General features: G+C 41.5%; 1 protein-coding gene across 3 annotated transcripts in view; it reads left to right on the forward strand.

Moving 5' to 3' along the window:
• FGF14 (fibroblast growth factor 14) overlaps window positions 1-19626 on the forward strand; it is a gene marked incomplete at both ends in the record, with an annotated part of 579759 nt that overhangs the window by 396997 nt on the left and 163136 nt on the right. Inside the window, one exon of one of the 3 annotated variants that reach the window (XM_079721986.1) lies at window positions 6141-6333. The exons of the other annotated variants lie outside the window; for them this stretch is intronic. Coding sequence (XP_079578112.1) covers window positions 6141-6333 — 193 coding nt within the window. Of the gene's footprint in view, window positions 1-6140; window positions 6334-19626 lie in introns of those variants that run through there. 3 annotated transcript variants of the gene reach the window in all.

The following is a 19626-nucleotide window of genomic DNA, read 5'->3' on the forward strand; positions in this document are numbered from 1 at the left end:
TTGTGTATATTCCAAATAGAATTTTAGATTTCTTTCTTCTCTTAAAGAGATCAAGCACCATGGGGTAATTTATCCTTGACAGACTGGGCTAAGCAAGATTTTCTGTTCCTCATATTTGGCGTTAACTGTTTGGCTGTCTTTGTATCCAACTTCTTTTTTTTTTTTTTTTGTGGTACATGGGCCTCTCATTGTTGTGGCTTCTCCCGTTGCAGAGCACAGGCTCCGGATGCGCAGGCTCAGCGGCCATGGCTCACGGGCCCAGCCGCTCCGCGGCATGTGGGATCTTCCCGGACTGGGGCACGAACCCGCGTTCTCTGCATCGGCAGGCGGACTCTCAACCACTGCACCACCAGGGAAGCCCTGTATCCAACTTCTTAATTCTTTAAGGCCCTACTCTGCCTTGCCCCATTTTAAGAACTGGGTATGTGGCAGGCAACAAATGAGACACAAAATATGTTCCCTCTTAGGCTTGTGTTTTAAAAGAGCAAGATAGTCCAAATAAATAAGATACGTATTAAAATACATATATAAAAATACATAGAATTTTTAGGGCTTCCCTGGTGGCGCAGTGGTTGAGAGTCCACCTGCATATGCAGGGGACGCAGGTTCGTGCCCCGGTCCGGGAGGATCCCGCATGACATGGAGCGGCTGGGCCCGTGAGCCATGGCTGCTGAGCCTGCGTGTCCGGAGCCTGTGCTCCGCAACGGGAGAGGCCACAACAGTGAGAGGCCCGCGTACCGAAAAAAAAAAAAATACATAGAATTTTTAAAAGTTGTGACTGCCATGCAGAACCTTAAATCAGGGAAAGAAGAAGGGATTGACTGTGTTTGGAGGTTGCTATTTTAGCTCGATTTGTAAGAGAAGATCTCAACTGGGATGACAATAAGTGAGCAAAGACTTTGCAGGAGGTGAGAGAGTCAGATGGAAGAGCAAGCACAGAAGTCCTGCCATAGCAACGTGCCAGGTAGGTTGAGGAAGGCAACTGGTTAATGAAGAGAGAGAAGCAGAGGTGGTGCCAGATAACAAATGAAGGTAGATGAGAGATACAGATCACATGGAGCATGACTTGTAGGCACCGTGAGGACTGAGGTGTAGGATTTTGAATAGAGGCGTAATATAATCTGAGTTATACCTTGAACACTTTGGTCACAGTGTTGAAGGCATATCAAGGAAGATCAAGGGTGAATCCCAAGGGACCAATCAGGTTGCTATTGTAATAGTCCAAAAGATCATGGTGGTAGGTAGCAGTGCATATAGTGGGAAGTGATCATATGGTAGATCTATTTTGAAGATAGAGTGAATACATTTTGTTGAGGAATTACATAAGAGGTACTAAAGAAAGAAATGAGGTTAGTATCATGCCCAGGTTTTGGGGCCGGAGGAAGAAGAAGAATGGAGATGTCATTCCAGAGATGGGGCAGATTGGAAAGCAGGCTTGAGAAAGAAGAATGAGAGTTTAATCTTGGCCATGTTAAGCCCGAGATGCCTACTAGACATCTTCATAGAAGTGTCAGTGTAGGACTTGGTCATTGAAGAAATGAAGACCTGAGTGACGAGTTAAATGATTACCGGTAGCTATCATTTATTGAATTTGCACTATTTGGCAGGCACTGCTCTGTTTTATATACATGTTCGCATTTAATCCTCAGAATCACCTTATTGCATTATTGTGACCATTTTACAGAAGAGGAAATAGAAACTCAGAGAGGTTTAGATGAATTGCTCAAGGATGCACAGTCAAGCCTATGACTGCTTTACTCCAATTGTGATTTCAGCTACTGTTTTATATTACCGAGGCGGGTGTGGGCAAGAGGCAGTAAAAGTGTTCCAGGTAGAAGGAACAACATATGCAAAGTAGAGGGGCCAAAGGGAGCATGGCATCTTCTGGAGACGTTGCGAGCACAGGGAAGTAGTTGAATAATCAGCTTCCAATGAACTAATGCTTGTGTGGTACTTTACAGTTTTAGAACTTTTTTCTCATAGGCACACATATTAATCTCTGTGAGGGAGGGACATGTTTTTATTATCTCTATTCAGTGAGTAGGGAAAGAGCCTTACAGAGCTAAGTTCACAAATGTAGTCAATTATGAACCAAAGTTTGACCTTGGGCTTCTTTTGCCAAAACAAAATAATTTTTACATTTCTAATTACTTAAAGTCTTTTCAAGTACCCAGTTCGGTGGTGAGGAATATACATGGGAATACATACATTTTGATCTTGAAAAAGACATGGAAATTGGAAAAGAATTTCCGTGATAGAAATGAGTGATCTGGGACATCATGACAATAATAGCTGTCATTTTAAAGCACTGAGGATGTTCCAGACAATGGACAAGGATCTTTACATTCACTTACTAAGTTTAACCTCACAAGCATTAAAGAGGAGATTTTATTATCATCTCAGTTTTAGAGGTGAGGAAATTGAGGCTGAGAGAAACTGAAGCAACTCATTGGAGGTCATTATACAGCCAGGATGGAGCAAAATCCAGAAATGAACGAGACTGTCTGAAATCAGAGTTCAGACTCCTGACAGGTTGGTCAGGAGCCACTCTACCTGGTCAGTACTATATTGTTTGTTTTTGTACATTCCAAGGTGAAATGAACGACACCGAGGCGGTTCTCATGAGTGTAACATTTTCTGAATTACAGCAAGGTATGGATTTCGGTTCACCAGCCCTGAACGGTTTTCACCCTGGTTTTTTGCACACGCTTTTATCACAGCTTAAGACAGCAGATGGCTCTCTTGCGTTTTCTTTCGCTTACCTCTATCTGTAAACAATTAAACAGCGTTTTGGGGAGGTAAAAGGAAAAAGGAGAGATGAAGCTAAAACACCTTGATTAGCCCAAGTGCTGCTCCCCCCCATGCTCCCTTAAAACCAGAAGCCACCTAACATAGAAGCGTTTAAGGCTTGTGAAATTCACACTCTGAGTAGACGCCCCGGGACTGAGGAGCCCGCTGTTTCAGGCGCTGCGCCAGGGGTTGGAATAAATCAGGAAAGAAAGAGTATTTCTTGGTTCTCAAAAAGCTGAAAAGCTTCATGCTCCAAGGTGGGTTATTAATGCCTGTGGAAGCCGTGAGGATTAATTTCCTTCCCGCCTTGGGTGGCTTGGGGTGGGCAGCGGAAAGCTGCTTTTAAGGGCAGAGAGTATCGGAGCCTCTCGCAGCCAGCAGCGCACCCACGCTCAGGGGAACCTGCTTGCTCTCCGCGCGCCCTGGCTGTGGCCGGATCCTTGTCCGCGGTGCTGAACCGCAGCTGGGCGTTGAAGGGAGGGGTCCGAAGGAGACAAAAAAACGACCTTCCCTTGGATTATACAATCCAAGGAACTGGGGAGAACCCTGAATTGTAAGAAAATGCCCGGAAAGAAAGGAATTAACACAGCTATAATAAGAAGCAGCTTAATCTCACTCTGTTCAAATTATTATACTACACACATATATCAGGAAGATTAAAAAAAAAGCTAACTAGGTTATGTAATTTGGGGCAGTTGTACTAGATTGAAAAGGTGACTATACCTAACATTTTGCTTCTTTGAAAAACTCATTACTAGCTTTAGGTAAATATGTTTGCTTTAATTGTAAAGTCGTTCGGAAATTCCAATCTGTACTGTCTGAAATGTCCAGATAGCCATTCTTCAATAATGGAAGGTGGGAGTAGCTACTATTTCTGTTCAATACGACTTATTTCGGTGAATTTCTTAAAAGAAACACTTGAATAGCCTTTTATTAGATGTATCCATCTCTGCAAATGTCCTTCCCTTTTAAGGCAAGAGCATGGCAATACTAAATACACTTAGTAAACATGTAAGAACAAAGACATGTAAAAGAGAGAAAAAAAAGGTAGACATGGAGCAAGATAGTTAACACACCCTTTTTTCTTCACTTTTTCTATCTCATAGGAGATTAAGGATTGCAAACTCCTGGGAAAATTACTCATGGATATTCCTTTTAATAATCATAGTTATTATATATATAGATTTCATGTAGATAAAACATGGTAAGGTGGGGAAAATAAGCTTACAGAGTATGTTCTTTAATGTTAAATAGTATATACATTATCCTAAAGCCAATGATATCTGCATTGGACTCAAATCTACACACTCCTCTTAGATGAAATTCTCTTCCCCAAGAGAGGCTTATTGGTAAATACAGTGAAAAACAGCTGAGCACTAATTGCTTCCTTGGAGAGACCGTGGATAAGTTCCCTAGAGCAGAAGGTGTCTAGCCTCCCTGTAATCAGCCCTTGTCTGAACTTCTCCCACTTGCCTGGTTGCAAGTCTCTGTAGTACTTTACTGCCTATTCCTGAGGCAGAGAGAAAGTGGGTGTTGGTTCAGAACTGCTCCCAGGGCTGCCTTCCGAGTGTGTCTCTCCTCTTTCCAGCTCTAAAGCGGTCACCTGAAAAGTGACTGTTACAAGTACCAATTATCAGATGAGTTTTCTTTCCTCCGTTCTTCACACTGGATTGCGAGAAGTCTAGTTTGTGCGTTGCTTTCCTTTACCTTCTTGGAATGATAAGCAAACAGTCTAAAGGGAAGAGGAAAAGGTAAGAAGCCATAGGAGCAAAAGCTACTCATAGTTCTGTGGCTCGGAGTGTGTCCTAGGAACCAAGGGATGTGTATTCATCCAAGCACGAATTGTTTCTCTCCCAACCTCCTTTTCTAGGGTGCTCTCCACTGGTTCCCCTCCTCCTGGACCTTCATGTTTTCGGTTACCCATGACAGAATGCTGCCAGGACACAGGAAATCAAGGAGAAGAGGCAGCAGCTGTTGTATTTGAATTTCAGACACAGTTCATGTGCTTTGCTCCCTGGCTCCCTACCCAGGGACGCCAAAGACGGCAGCTCAGACTGGAGTGTCCCTCAGTCTGGCTGCTGTCTGTTGTCGCTGGAATACTGTGACACCCCGCCCGCCCTTAATAGTCTGTGGTGGCTTCTTCAACATTCCGTTCCCGCTGCCGTTCTGCAGCAGCTACAGCTGCTGCCATCTCTTCCTCCAAGTGCTAGAGAGCAAATCTGGGAAGGGGGTCTTTCCGCACCGCCTCTCCGCGTCTTGTCCCCTTCCCTCCTCCCTCCTCGCTCTGCGACGGTTTCAACATGACAAGCCTGCTTTTCCTGGGAGCAGAAGGGAGAGTCCAGCAACTTTGGGTGGATTAGGCAGGGAGTGGAGGCGCCTCCCTCCTCGGGACACACTCTCCTCCCTCCCCGCCCCTTCCTCCTTCCCGGGCTGGAGAGGCTCTGGTGCTGAAGGGATTAGCGGGGGGCGGGCGGAAACCACCTTGCGTTCCAACCACGGCTGAGAGTTTCTGTGGACCAGGAGGCACGTTAAGATCCAGAAACCCTCGCTGAGCCTCGGAAGCCTCGGAGACCTGCGAGTTTCATCCAAGAAAAAGCGCACTGATAATTCCTTCGATTCCACCCGCTTTGGCTCAGCCTCTCAGCACCCCACCCCCTGCCATCCGTTTTAGCTTTCTTTTACAGTATTACTAATATTTTTTAAAGTCCTTATTCTATATACCTTTTTCTTTCCTTCTGAAGACTGGCCTAGGAGGGGGACGGGAGGGGAGTGTAGCGCGCTGGGAACGAAGCGCTCTGATTTGAGATCTCCGGGGACAAGACTGCGCTCTCCAGATGCTGATCTCCAAAGCACTTGACGATCACCGGCGGACTCCGAGAGCGGGCGGCAGCGGCGGCACCGGCCGGGGGGCCGCTCGAGCCCGGCGCTGAGTCCTGGCCAGCGCGCTCTGGGCGGACCGACGAGCGGGACCCGGCCGGCACCTGCCCTCCATCCCTTGCCCGGGAAGAAGGCGGCCGGCTCGACCTCCCGCCCGCGAGGCGGGCCGGGCAGGAAGGCGGCGCGAGCGGCGGCGCCCGCGGCCCCAGCCCCAGTCCCGGCTCCGACGCGGCCGCAGCGGCGGAGGGCACGACCTCAGGCTCCCGGCGTTCGCCCCGCCGCGCCCCGGGCGCATTTGCGGGCCCGGCCCCGCGCTCCGCCGAGAGGGCGATGGGTCCCAGGCGGGACTGAGCGCTCCCGGCCCGCGTCCCCGGCCCCTCCGGCCTGCCCTCTTCGCCGGCCCTTCCCGCTCTCGTGTCCCCAGCTCCCTCCCCTCGGCCCCGCCCTCCTCCGGACCCGGTCCCGGGGCCACCATGGCCGCGGCCATCGCCAGCGGCTTGATCCGCCAGAAGCGGCAGGCGCGGGAGCAGCACTGGGACCGGCCGGCCGCCGGCAGGAGGCGGAGCAGCCCCAGCAGGAACCGCGGGCTCTGCAACGGCAACCTGGTGGACATCTTCTCCAAAGTGCGCATCTTCGGCCGCAAGAAGCGCAGGTTGCGGCGCCAAGGTCTGTGCGGGTCCCGGTGGGGAGGCGCGCCCTCGGATCTCTCCCCTGTCCCTGCCTGCGTGGGGCCTTTTCGGGCTCCCCTGCCTCCCTCCGTGAAACCCCCCACCACCACCACCACCAACACAAGTCTCCCTCCCGAGCGCTCCGAGCGCCCGCCGCCCTCGGGAGCTGGGCATCTGCTCCCGGGCAACCTGTAGCCACTGAAAACTCGAGCCGCCCGGCGCCGGCAGGTTGCCCCGCTCGCGCCGCTGCCTCTCGCCCTCCGAGTCCGACGCGGGCCGACTCCCAGGGAAAACCTCTCTCTGCCCTGAGGGTCTGGGCTCCCCTCGGGGTCGCGCCGGCTGCTTCCAGCCCGGTTGGAGATGCCGGGAGTTTCTGGGTCTGGCCTCCCGGGTCTCCTGGAGCCCCCTGGGCTCCCGGACCTCGGCGGAGGGGCTGGTCCCCGCCTTGCGCTCAGCAGGGGCTGGGGTAAGAGAAGCGAGCCGAGGGTGTGTTGGAGCTGAGAGCCAGTTCAGTTGAGATGTACCGGAAGGCTGCCTCGCGGGCAGCACGGGTCACTCGGAAGCCCCTGGGTCGCATCTTGGGATGAGGAGAGGGGCGCAGAGGGCGGAGAGCGAGTCCCCATTGGGGGTTTGGCAGACGTCCCTCCTACGTGGTAGTTTGGATTCAAGGACTCGCGAATTACGTGAGGCCAAAGAAGCAGTTACTACATACGGATGACTATAATAGTTGCCTTACTATACGTATTTTTTGAGAGATAGCTAGTGCCCAGCATGACCTTCTGTTGCTGCCTTTAAAATGCCAGGGTCTGAGAAGGCGACTCACTCCTGAGCTGCAGCCCAGCGCCTTTTGTTCCTTTCCGCTCCCCTCCACATCCAGTTGTTAGGGGTGGTTGTTTGGAGAGCATGTGGGGTGTTTTGTGCGAGAAATGGGGATTGCTTGCTTTTCATTGCTAAGTGGGCCCGGCAGGAAACACTGTAGAATATATTTACGTTAATAGGAGTATATGTTTGCCCAGCACATTGTATTCCTGGTGCCCAGCTGTATTTATTTTAAGTTCCCTGTTGTTCCAAAGATGTGTGAGAGAAGCATATGTTGTACGTGTGTATCTATGTGAATGTGTGTGTGTGTGTCCCACACAATTGCAGATTTACGACCGAAAGTTTCAATGCTTCTTTAAACAAAGACTAGAACTAAAAAAAATTTTTTTAATCGCTCATTGTCACAGTTAGAAATTGGAGTTACTTGCTCTTAGAATCAAGCTTAGAAGGCAAACATTTTCTGAGGAAAATCAGAATGGAATTTTTAAGGTAGATAAATTATAGAGCTATAAAAGAAGGAACTTCATGATGAAGACTTCGGGGACAATATTTTCAGACCAGTGTAGAAACTATTAAGAAAAATGGACTTTAATTTTACACTTTAGCCTAGAGGATGATCCAGCAAACCTTGGTATTATAAGACCAACTCAACTGTTTTAAAAATTGTTGACCCATGGAGGGTCACATCATCATGACTTAACATATTTGCTTCTCACCTAATTTCATCTGATTATCTTTTAGAACACAGTTTTCACCAGGTAGAGCTCCAGTGTTGCCATCTATTTGAAGTAAATAAACATATTTTCTTCTAGATAGGACTGTTTAATATAAATTATGTTTAAAACTTAGTGCATATTCTTTAAATATAAACCAGTAGATTATTTTATAAATATGAACAATAAATGTTCTGTGTCATATCGGGTGATGGAGGAGGGTTTGCTTTACACTTGTGAATTTTAAGATGGGGATGAATTTTAACTTTTTACCAGATAAAGAAAGGCATCTGAGCTCTCTGATAGTCTATTTCAACATTTGCAACCCTGACTGTTCTCTTGACATTCATGAGTTTGCAGTGATATATTTGAAGTCACTTCTGCTACCTTATTTTTTGTGGGAGAATGGAGAAGAAGATAAGCCAGAAGGAAATTTCATCAAAACCTTTCCTTTTATCCTTCTTATATATCTTATATATCAAGAAATATATTCTTTAGTGAAGAAAAATATAGATATATCCCTTGAGTATCAGAAAGGAATTAATTATTAATTTAAGCCAAAGAAATACTAAGACTATGTTATGTAAATCATATATTGATATATAATTACATGATTTTACCATATATTATTAAATATAACTATACATTATTATTTAATTAAATATTCTTTTAGGAAACATTTTTTAAGCATAAGCATATTTTCCTTTTCCTCCTATACTCACTCTTTGCATAAGAACTGACCCCAGGAAATTTTAAAAGTCTGATTTGTTAATTTAAAGATATAACTTTTAGGTATGACCATTCCATATATCTTTGTATTTGAAAATTATTAATTTGGCAAATAGTTATTGTATCTTTGTAATATGTCAGGTCCTGTTCCAGGTATTATATGTGGAGTGTTGAAAAGAACAGACGAATCTCCTTCCATCATGGAGCTTACAGACATGGGGTAGAAAGTCACTGCATACGGCAAGGAACAAGTTAATACGAATTACAAAAGTCAAAGTCCTACAAAGCACAAAGAGGGCTGAGGTAGAGAACCACGGGGGGTGAGGGTGGGTAGGAAGAGGGACCTAATTAGATCAAGTAGGCAGGGTGGGCCACACCAAGAGCTACAGGTTGAATGCTGACATCTGAGAAGGATGCAGAGGTTTGAAGAACAATGTGTGTGAAGCCCCTGAGGTGGGAATAACCTTAGCCTGTTGGGAGAAGCAAGGGAGGTGTAGAAACTTTAAGTACACTGTCATTTTATATTATGTCTATGTTGTCTGCAGTTTGCATTTTGACAAGGAAATACAAATATATTTGACATGTTTGCCAACAAAATAAGGACTAGCTCGATATTTTGTCTTTTGGGAAAGAGTAGTATACATTTCTTAAATGTAGGGATTTTTTCTTTTTAATCCTCCTTTAAGTAGTAATTTAATATAAAGAGTATGACATATTTATTTATCCCTTTTGGTCAAACCTTACCCCCCAACTCTGACCACCTCCTACCCCCATAAAAGGATGGCTTTTGTATCTGTAAAGGACAGAAATTTGCAAGGTGGCTTAGTGGTCCTGGTGAGCATCACACTTTATCTTACCTTTCCAGAGTCATCTTCCTCTACTCTTCCTCTAACTCCTTAGACTCCAAACATCATTCAGAGTTCAACCAGGGACTTCCCTGGCAGTCCAATAGTTAAGACTTCGCCTTTCAATGCAGGGCGTGCAGGTTTGATCCCTCGTTGGGGAGCTAAGATCTCACATGCCTCGCAGCCAAAAAACCAAAACATAAAACAGAAGCAATATTGTAACAAATTCAATAAAGACTTTAAAAATGGTCCACATCAGAAAAAAATCTTTTAAAAATAAAATAAAATGCTTGGTCTTTAAAGAACAAAACCAAAAAACCCCACAAAATTCAACCACATGGTTTCAGATCCCTGTGCTTTTGTTTGTGCTTCACTCCATGCATAGATTCTTCTTTCTTCTCTCTTCACCTGTTGAAATTACCCCCATTTCTTGAAGCTTGAAAAAAAGTGCCAACTCCTCTGAGAAGTCTTCCCTCATTGCAGAGAAGTAAAAATAATTCTCCATTTTATACCTCATGATTGTTGTTTATGCCCAATAATAATTAATTCGCACACATATTCAGTAGATTGTAGTTGGGAACAGTGTCTCTGTTTTCTGCACTCATAGGCTCTCAAGTCTTTACAGAGTGTCTGCCATGCCCTGGGTACTTGTCACTGCCCTCAGATTGAAGTGAAATAAGGAATGTCAACATCTCCAAAGCTGAAAAAGTGCCTTTGAACCACAGTGCTCTAACTAGACCATTTTAGAAGTAAATATACTTTTCAAATTTTTATATCTTTTTTACTTTCCCTAAGTATACACAATATAATCTATCCCTCTTTTCAGGGATTGGAATGTGACTACCTATTTGTGAGTTACTCCCAAGAATGCAAGAATATAACCAACTTCACTCTAAGGCTTAATGTATGAAAATAGATACTTAGAATATCTGTTAATTTAGCTAAAGAAATAAGAAGGTACAAGGAAACCAAAAATTTGCAAACAGTTTTATTATTTGGAATCTCAACAAGAAAAAAAGAAAACTGAAATAGAACCTATGTGCAATGACGTATATGAACATTTTATCCTAAAAGTGTTGCATTTTTGTTATTAGCTTTTAAACCAAACAAGATCTTTCATTTTTATAGGATAATAACCTTTCAAAATCTTTGGTATAGCTAATGCAATTGTGTTTTGAAATCTATTTTTTTTTTTGGCTACTGTCATAGGAGCCATGGTATCATATGTCATGTATGTTTACTCAATAGTTTTGCGAGTTTCTTACTGACACATTTACTTTAAATAAATTACAGGATGTCATAAGAAACAAGGACTGAAAAATGAGCTACGTGATAATTGTTTTCAACTTACTCTTTTGTATAAAAGGCAGAAATATATATATATATGCCTATATATATTTATTTGTTCCTCTGTGATAATGAAACTCATCAGCTATCCTAATAAAAGAGAAGTGGTCTTCCTTCTTACAAGCTACTATTTAAGGAAAGCCATGCTCACCCTCAGAAAATAATCAACAGCCAAAAGTTATCGAAAGTCCACCATTCTTGTGCTACTGCTTCTGAGCCATCACCATTGAAAATGCAAAGACCGCCTGCTTATTTGGGCTCTTTAGGTCAAAACAAAACACGAGAGTATTTTTCTCCCAAAAGATCATCCTCCTTTTCTTTTCAGAAGTGTATTTTTTTTTACTTTTTTAGGGTGATGTCTGTGGGAGTCTTCCTACCTATCTTTTGATAATACCTGTTGCTAACTTTTTGATAATCAGAGTTTTATTATTTGTTAGGTTTATTAAGGCAAGACAAAATTATAGTTTTTCTAATCTGAACTGTCTCATTTTTTTAACAAGGGCTATTTTGTCAAATGTAGGGTTTCTAAGTAAGAGATAGTATGGGCATATTACTGACTTGGTACATAAAACAATTTTAAAGATTTTTTAAAAAACATTGACCTTGCTTCCTTATATATTTTTTCTGTGGCTTAATTGTTATGATTTCAAACATTCTGCATTCGCTATAGGCTTCTGAAAAAGGATAATACCACTATGGTGCAATAAATTAAGTGGTGGATATGGAAAGTGTAAGATAGCATAGTAGGTCAGGTAAGATGCAAGGAAGGTTAAGTAAGATGGTTTGCTTTGGGTTAAGTTAGATTCATTGATTGAGTTGAGTTTACATATATTGAGAAAATGGTCAGTACTATTAACTGGTGAAGAAATCCTTTGATATTTCTTTATACAAGATTTCGGAAGCAACAGCTCCTCTCAAACCCCCCACTAGGTTACTGTTATCAGTTACAGATTTCACTTTGTATTTCAAATTAGTATAATTATTAGTACAGCTCTTCTACATTTACCTCCCAAATTCTGTTTGTCTGTTAATAATTTTAGTCTATATAATGTTACTATAAGAAAATTATTTTAAAATAGACAGAAACCTCCCCTCCAATGTAAAATGATATCTTCTAAATTTTATTTACTTAATTTTAAAATAGTGGCAGAAATTGAAAGGGGAAGGTAGATGAAGTATTTTTCAATCTGATTTATCACTTAGTTCCAAAATCTAGGTTTCTTTCTAGGTAAACTGTATATTAATTACTCTCCAAATGGTGAGAAATTTTAGCCACAAAGGGCTATGATATTTAGATAATACAAATTGTGTATGATGTTTTAAATATTGTCATTTTGGCACTCAAGGGCTAAAGACAAACAAAAAACCAAAAACATAATGGTAAACTCAAACATATAAGAGACCATTTTAGGGGGGTTGATGCAATTTAAAGTCAACTGCACTGTGTTGACATGAACAGAAAACTAATTTAGTAATTTTATCTATAATGATTCCAGCATTCATTTTAAGAAATTACTATAATTTAGTAGTTTTATCTAATAATGAATACATCACCATTCACTGTTTCCTGGGGGTGAAGGCTAGCAGTAGGGCAGGGTAGTAGGAATCGAGCCACCTTTTATAAAAACCATTTTATGATAGTTACCACTTTGTCATTCAGGAAAGAAAAGGTTATTTTCATAAAGCTGTATTGTGTGAAACATTTCTTGTGGAATATGCGTTTCACCCTGTGCTTTTATAGTTCTTTGGTATCAGGTTTAATAGGGACCCATATGGTATGATGATGGGGGACAGCCACTTAAAAGTCAGTGTCTCACCAGTGCCTGGCATATAGCTAACACTCCACAGCATTTACTGAATGAATGATAAATCCTGTATTTCTCAGGATTTACAAGTAACAGCAGCATAGAGTGGCAGTTGAGATCAGTGTGCACATGGCAACGGCTATAACTGACTCAGGCACTGTTGAGTACTGTTTCATCCTTGAGTACTGTTTCATCCTCACAACAAGCCTATGTAGTAGGTATGCTACATTATGCATTAATTGATGATACACTAAAATATTACCCTTCTATCCATTTTATAAATAAGATATCTAAAAACTAAAGAAAAGAATGAGTAAATTGTCCAAGTTGACATAACATTGAAGAGTGGAGCTGGTTTTAAAAACCAGGTTCCAGGCTGACTCCAGGGTCCCTACTCTTGACCAGCGCCAGTTCTCAACTGCCACATATTTTATTTCATTACTTCAATTAGTTGAGATTCATCACCATTTCATAGCAAAGGAAACTAACGCTCAAAAACTTTGAGTTTTGCCAAAAGACTTACACGTAGCAAGTGATAAAACCAGAATTCAAGAGCGATTTGGTCCTTCAGTCTGTTCTTCTCACTACTTTACATTCTCAGTTCTTCATGACATCAACATTAATGGAAGACACGTTATTTCAAGGCACATAGTAGATGCTCACCATATATATCTGTTGATTGGATGCATGTAATAATGTGTTATTTACTCTTTAAAATTGAGGGTGTAGGAAAGTTTGCCTGGAATTAGAGACTTATTTGTGGGATTTGGGGAAAGAGACAGTAAATAAATAAATGCTGTATTTTACCAAGCCATTTTTTGACATAGGACTGTAGCTTTGGTTTTCCAACAAGTGTTTGGAAGTGACACATGTTTGATGCTATCTTCCTAATGAATTACAGCATTGACCTGAAATTCTGAAAAGGATTAAATTGGAGGGCTTTCGTGAGCATGTAGTGACTTTCATGATAGGTCTTTCATTAATTTTTCATTAATTTTCTTAGATTATATATTTTCAACATTTCTTATTTCTGTTAGGAAGCCTTGTTGGTTACATTCCTTATTGGCTTTATTGTACATGATAAACTGAAGCAAACCAACAAGGTTATGGAGTCATAAATCAATCATAAAAATTGTAGATGGTTAGAAATCTAGGTAAGGTATGTTTTATGCTGCTTTTGAGTTAACACATTGGTTCATAGTCCTTTTATGAGTTCTTAGATCTTATTCTTAATACCAATACCAGAAAACTGTAATGTAGTCAAGGCTAAGTTGTTTTTAAATTGTATTATGTACTTTATAGAGATTGCACATGGATGAATGTTTATTTCTGGGGCAGGCTTACAAATCTAGTTATGTGTTATTTGGATACTTTATTGGCTTATCTGACTTTTCTTTTCTTCTTACTTTGCTTACGTGGTAAAACTAACTGGTTAATCCAACTGCCCACCTACTTTGTGCCTCCACCTACACAGCTGATTTTGCCTGAAAAAAAAAAAACACATATGCATGGATTGGTTCTACTTTAAATCCATAGTCAGCAACATCACGTGGGCCCTTGGTACATTTTTAAAAAATCTATTTCCACTTAAATAGATTATATTTATCTTATTTCTCTTCAGACATCTATACCTCCTCCCCCATCCCCACTGTCAACTATGTTCTTCTATTTTTCTGAGAAAACAGAAATAATCAAAAATAAATTTCCATATACTCCACAACTGCTTTTACAAACCTATCTGCAGATCTATCCACTTTCCCCTTTTCCCTACTGAACTTGGGAATGAACTCTTAGTGTTCCTATTTAAGGTCAAGACCTCTACAAATTGAGGAACAAATCGTGTCCCCTACTCAGGGACATCAATCCAATATTTCCCTTTCTCTTCTGCATCATATAATTTCTATATCCTGCTGTATTATTCTCATCAGCATATAAATCTGCCGTAATATAGCTCATCTTAAAAGTTAATCTCCTCTTGATTATGCATTCCTCTCGTTATTAAACCAATTATCTTTTATTGGCAAAACCTCTTGAAAAAGAAATCTCCAGTTTCCCTCCTCCCACTCTGTCTTGAACCCTTTCTAATCAGGTTTCTGTCCCCACCAATAAGCTGCTTTTGTCAAGGTCACCAAGGACCTGCAAGTGGTCAAATCCAAGGGTTTCTTCTCAGTCCTTATCCTACTGGTACAGCATTTGGAATTCAACTGACACAATAAATTTGTATTTTTCACTATAATGTGGGTAAAGTTAGCATCAAAATACTTTTAACATGCCATTTACACCACTAAAGCCATTCATGTCATCTTTTCATAGTTATGACATATTTGGATTTCTAAACATGTTAATGGGTTAACTATTGCCATCATGCCCCGTGATGGCCTTCCAGACACTGCTGGTACTTAGTTGGTCCTCAGGTACCACTAGAAGGCAATGGTGTTTTCTTACTTGGGAGAAGATCCTTTTCATCACATGCATTTGTATTGGGCCTGAGTGACTTGCCTGTACAAAATAGAGAGAAGAATTTGAATGGTCTTTCTAAGAGTTAGTTTTTAAAATTTTTGTCTTTCTTGTCAAATATAGGTTTGTGACTAGATAATCACTCTTTTTTCAAACTCTTTCATTGCTAGCATAGTCAATAATAATTTGCAAACTAAAATCACTCAACATCACTCAAATTCAAGCACTGTACAGAAACAGTCCTAAATGTAAGAGGGCTATTTAACAAAATTTATTTTCTGTATGTGGAATGTTTTCACTGATAATATTTGATTTCAAGTAATGCTAATATGTTCTCTTATGTATCTCTCTATTAAAAATAGATACATAATTATTAGCTCTGGTGACAAAGTTAAGGTAACTTTTTTTACATTTGCATTTTTGATTTTTTAAAATATCCTGTTAGAATGACAGAGGACATCTAAGGTATGGGAAATGGTGAAGTTTTGGCAATTAGAGTTTAGGAATCATTTTATAGACAGAGTTCTATTATCTCTTCTTGTTAGTTTCTCCAGGGGGATATGTAACTACTGGGTTCAGTGGCTACTACATGAATATGGTATCTTTTCACAGGGAAATCTTGAATGTTTGATGGACAATTGTTTTCTCCGGAATCCAACAATTCTCTCCATTTTGAAAGGGTCTTGAAAATAGAATCTCATTGCCTGATGTCTTTTTATTCTACCACATGCCTCATTGTAGCTCTTTAAATTTCTGTAAATAATTCCTGCCTAGCCTGAGTTACATTATGCCCTTTAAATATTTGTTCACGGCTTTTTATCTTCCTTACCATTTGGCCAGCTTACAGCTGTTTAACTCTATTAATGTTTCTGCATAAGTAAATGCCACCAGCACCTTAATCATTTCTGTGGCTTCGATTGTTCAATAATTACCTCATCCTTATTCCAGCAAATGAGATCACTGCTGTTTTCATGCTGAGGCCAACCTTGCTGTAGAGAAGACTGAACACATCTGCCGTAGAGAAGACCTTCTCTCTGGGGGTGGGGTCGGACTTGAATGGAGAGATGCAGAGATTGGACAAATCTATGCAACACAGAAGGATCTGTCTTGGCTTCATGCCTGACACGTTAAAGGAGAATGTGGGGAAAGTAATCAGACATCTTCACTGAACCTGCTAGGATGAGAGGCGTTGTATATCTTATCTCTTACTTCTTCCAATCGCGGGAAATAGGGAGCATCACTTTTATTTTCACGGATGAGAGAAAGTGAAGTAATTTTGCCACAGACTCGTACTTGGCAGAAGTAGTATTTGAATGCCGATCTGACTGATACAGGGTGAACATTTTTAGAATGAACTCAGTGGATTTTAAATAATAATAGAATTCAGCATTATATTCCAGTGTCTTTCTGGATCCATCCCTGGGATGGGCTAGACTGTCAACCACAGTGTTTGCCCCTATCCATTCTTACCGGTTTTATGTGTTCTGTCCTGGGTGCTCCAGCAGCCGCTGTGACCAGTGACGTTCCACACAGGATAACGCCCTCACTCAGAAGTGTGTCCCCAGCTCTGTCTCCACTTTTCCATTTCTCTCCAGTGCTTGGGACAACGGTCACTAAGCTGAAGAGAAAGGCAGAGCCGTAATGGGTTCATTCCATAATCTCTTAGACTTTCCTTTTGGAGTAAGCTATCCCAGATGGTGTGGCAATGATGAAGTTTTCCTGTAAGGTTTGGAGTATTTTATGTATGTCAGACTTTTATATTTTTCATCCCAAGGCCTTTGCATTTTGGAAAGTTGTAAAAGTGATAAAAGTTGCTGAAGTGTCAAGAATATGCAGTTAATAAGCACAGGTTTCCTCTTCCCCTGCTACTGCTGCTGAGCTGATGCAGTTTTTAATCATTAGGAATGTCCCTGGTATCCAGATATTCCCATGACTGTTATCATTTTACTCTCTGGATGGTTCATTGTTGTAGGGTCAAGTGAAACTGAGACTTATAGTACAAGAATAAGCACTTTTGGGCAACATCTACACCAACATCTCAGCCTAGAGGTAAACTTTTCATATCTGCATAGGTTTTTCTTTTGCCGTGAGATAGTAGCAGCCAGGGATTATTTCAACAATCTCCCTCAGTTCATGAATTATAACATAAATATTCCTATTTGTTCACTTTGTCAAAAGGAAACACAGCACCTTGCAGTATGTCCTCGTAGTTGGCTGGCATCATACTGCTGTGACTTTTTCTCTTTTACCCCCTGCACAATGCCCTTTGTTGTCTTCTGAGGTAGGCCCATCGATTTTTTTCTTAAAAAGTGAACGCAAGGCAACCCCCCAGGTCTCCCCTGCGCTGCGTCTCTCATTCACTCCCATCACTGTTTTTACCACCACCAGTATACAGCCCCAGGCTCCTCACATCACACCCCTCTCCATGGTGTGGTCGGTAACGGGAAGAGTGTGGTGGACTCAGACACTGGGGCCTCGGAGCCGCACCCTGCCTCTTTCTGGCTGAGCAAACTCTATTGATACGCAGAGACCTGTGTGCAAGGAGCAGGCCAGGCAAGGTGATTTGGAAGAACACCTTTTTTGAAACATTTTTCTTGGAGCAGCGTTGGTTTACAATGTTGTTTCAGGTGTACAGCAAAGTGAATCGGTTACGCATATGCATATATCCACTCTTTTTTTTTTTTCCGATTCTTTTCCCATATAGGTCATTACAGAGTACTGAGTAGAGTTCCCTGTGCTATAGAGCAGGCTCTTATTAGTTATCTATTCTATGTATAGATAGTCGTGTGTATATGTCGATCCCAATCCCCCAATTTATCCTCCCCCACTTTCCCCCTGGTAACCATAAGTCTGTTTTCTATATCTGTGACCCCTGTTTTGTAAATAAGGTCATTTGTACCCCTTTGTTTTTTTAGATTCCACATATAAGCGATACCATATATTTGTCTTTCTGTGTCTGACTTACTTCACTCAGTGTGACAGTCTCTAGGTCCATCCATGTTGCTGCAAATGGCATTCATTATTTCACTCTTTTTATGGCTGAGTAACATTCCATTGTATATATGTATCACATCTTCTTTATCCATTCCTCTGATGGACATTTAGGTTGCTTCCATGTCCTGGCTATTGTAAATAGTGCTGCACTGACCATTGGGGTGCATGAATACCTTTTTTTAAAATTGAAAAAAAATTTACATATACATGTATCTATTCTTTTCCAAATTCTTTTCCCATTTAGGTTATTACAGAATATTGAGCAGAGTTCCCTGTGCTATACAGTAAGTCCTTGTTGGTTATCTATTTTAAATATAGCAGTGTGTACATGTCAATCCCAAATTCCCAATAGTAGGCCTTAGAAAATCAAGACAGAGCTATGTTCCTTTGCCACAGGGATTATATTTACATTAAAAGGCCATCTACAGAGTAGAATTGTCCTCTCAATGGTCTGTTCTCAGTGTCTGTCTTCCTGCCCCAGAATCCCAGCCCCTCACACTTCCCCAACCCATGTGCTTTCTCAATTGCTTTGGCCCCATGTTTCCTGTTGGCTGTTCACTAAATATAGCCTGAAGATAATTGGTTAATTATCCGTGTATCTTATATTTATTTTGCCTCTTATAATCCAAACACTTACAATCTTATCTGTTGTTCGAGCTTGAGACAGTTGCAGCTACGCCTCCTCCGTTCCTCCTTTTCTCTTTCTCTTTTTGTTTGATTGTGAGAGAAAGAGAGAGAAAATATGTTGTGTGTATGTGTGTGTCTGTGTGTAAATAAAAGATTAATGCAAAGCATGCTATGTGATGCAGATATCACGCGAGGCATAAAACAAAGTAAGTACTAAGTATGTTCAATTCTAAATTTATATATATATATATATATATATATATACATACATATATATATACACACACACATACACTTAAAATTAATGTGCTCACACTTGTGACTATTAAGACAGAAAATTTAAAAGAAGCCTACGCAGGTCCCGACTAAAAGTCAGCTCAATGCCTCCCATTACTTCTAGAACTCAATTTTTTCAGACATCTTTTTCTGTTTTTCCTTAACAAACCTCATTATATTTTTCTGGGGTTGACATTTGCCCAGAATTTTTTTTTTAATTTAGAGCTTTGATAGATAAAACCCAGTCACACTAGGTACTAAGCCAAAACCCATTTGAGAGGAATGAATTTTCAATGAGGAAATATGGAAACAATGACAAGCTTGGAAGAAAAAAGGTGTAACTAAAATAAATTCATACACACACACACACACACACACACACACCCCACAACCATGATCTGCAACTTAAATGGATGTTATGGCACCCACAGGAATTTCAATCTTCCATTTTAAGTCCTTTACGTAATATTGAACACATTCATCCAGAGCAGCATACCATGTCCCTAAATAGCAACTAGAACGCTTTACAGAGAATGAGAAAGAAAAAACAAACAGGGCTTCCCTGGTGGCGCAGTGGTTGAGAGTCCGCCTGCCGATGCAGGGGACGTGGGTTTGTGCCCCGGTCCAGGAAGATCCCACATGCCGCGGAGCGGCTGGGCCCGTGAGCCATGGCCGCTGA

This window comes from Hyperoodon ampullatus, assembly GCF_949752795.1.
Source record: "Hyperoodon ampullatus genome assembly, chromosome: 16".
NCBI classification, from domain to species: Eukaryota; Metazoa; Chordata; class Mammalia; order Artiodactyla; family Ziphiidae; genus Hyperoodon; species Hyperoodon ampullatus.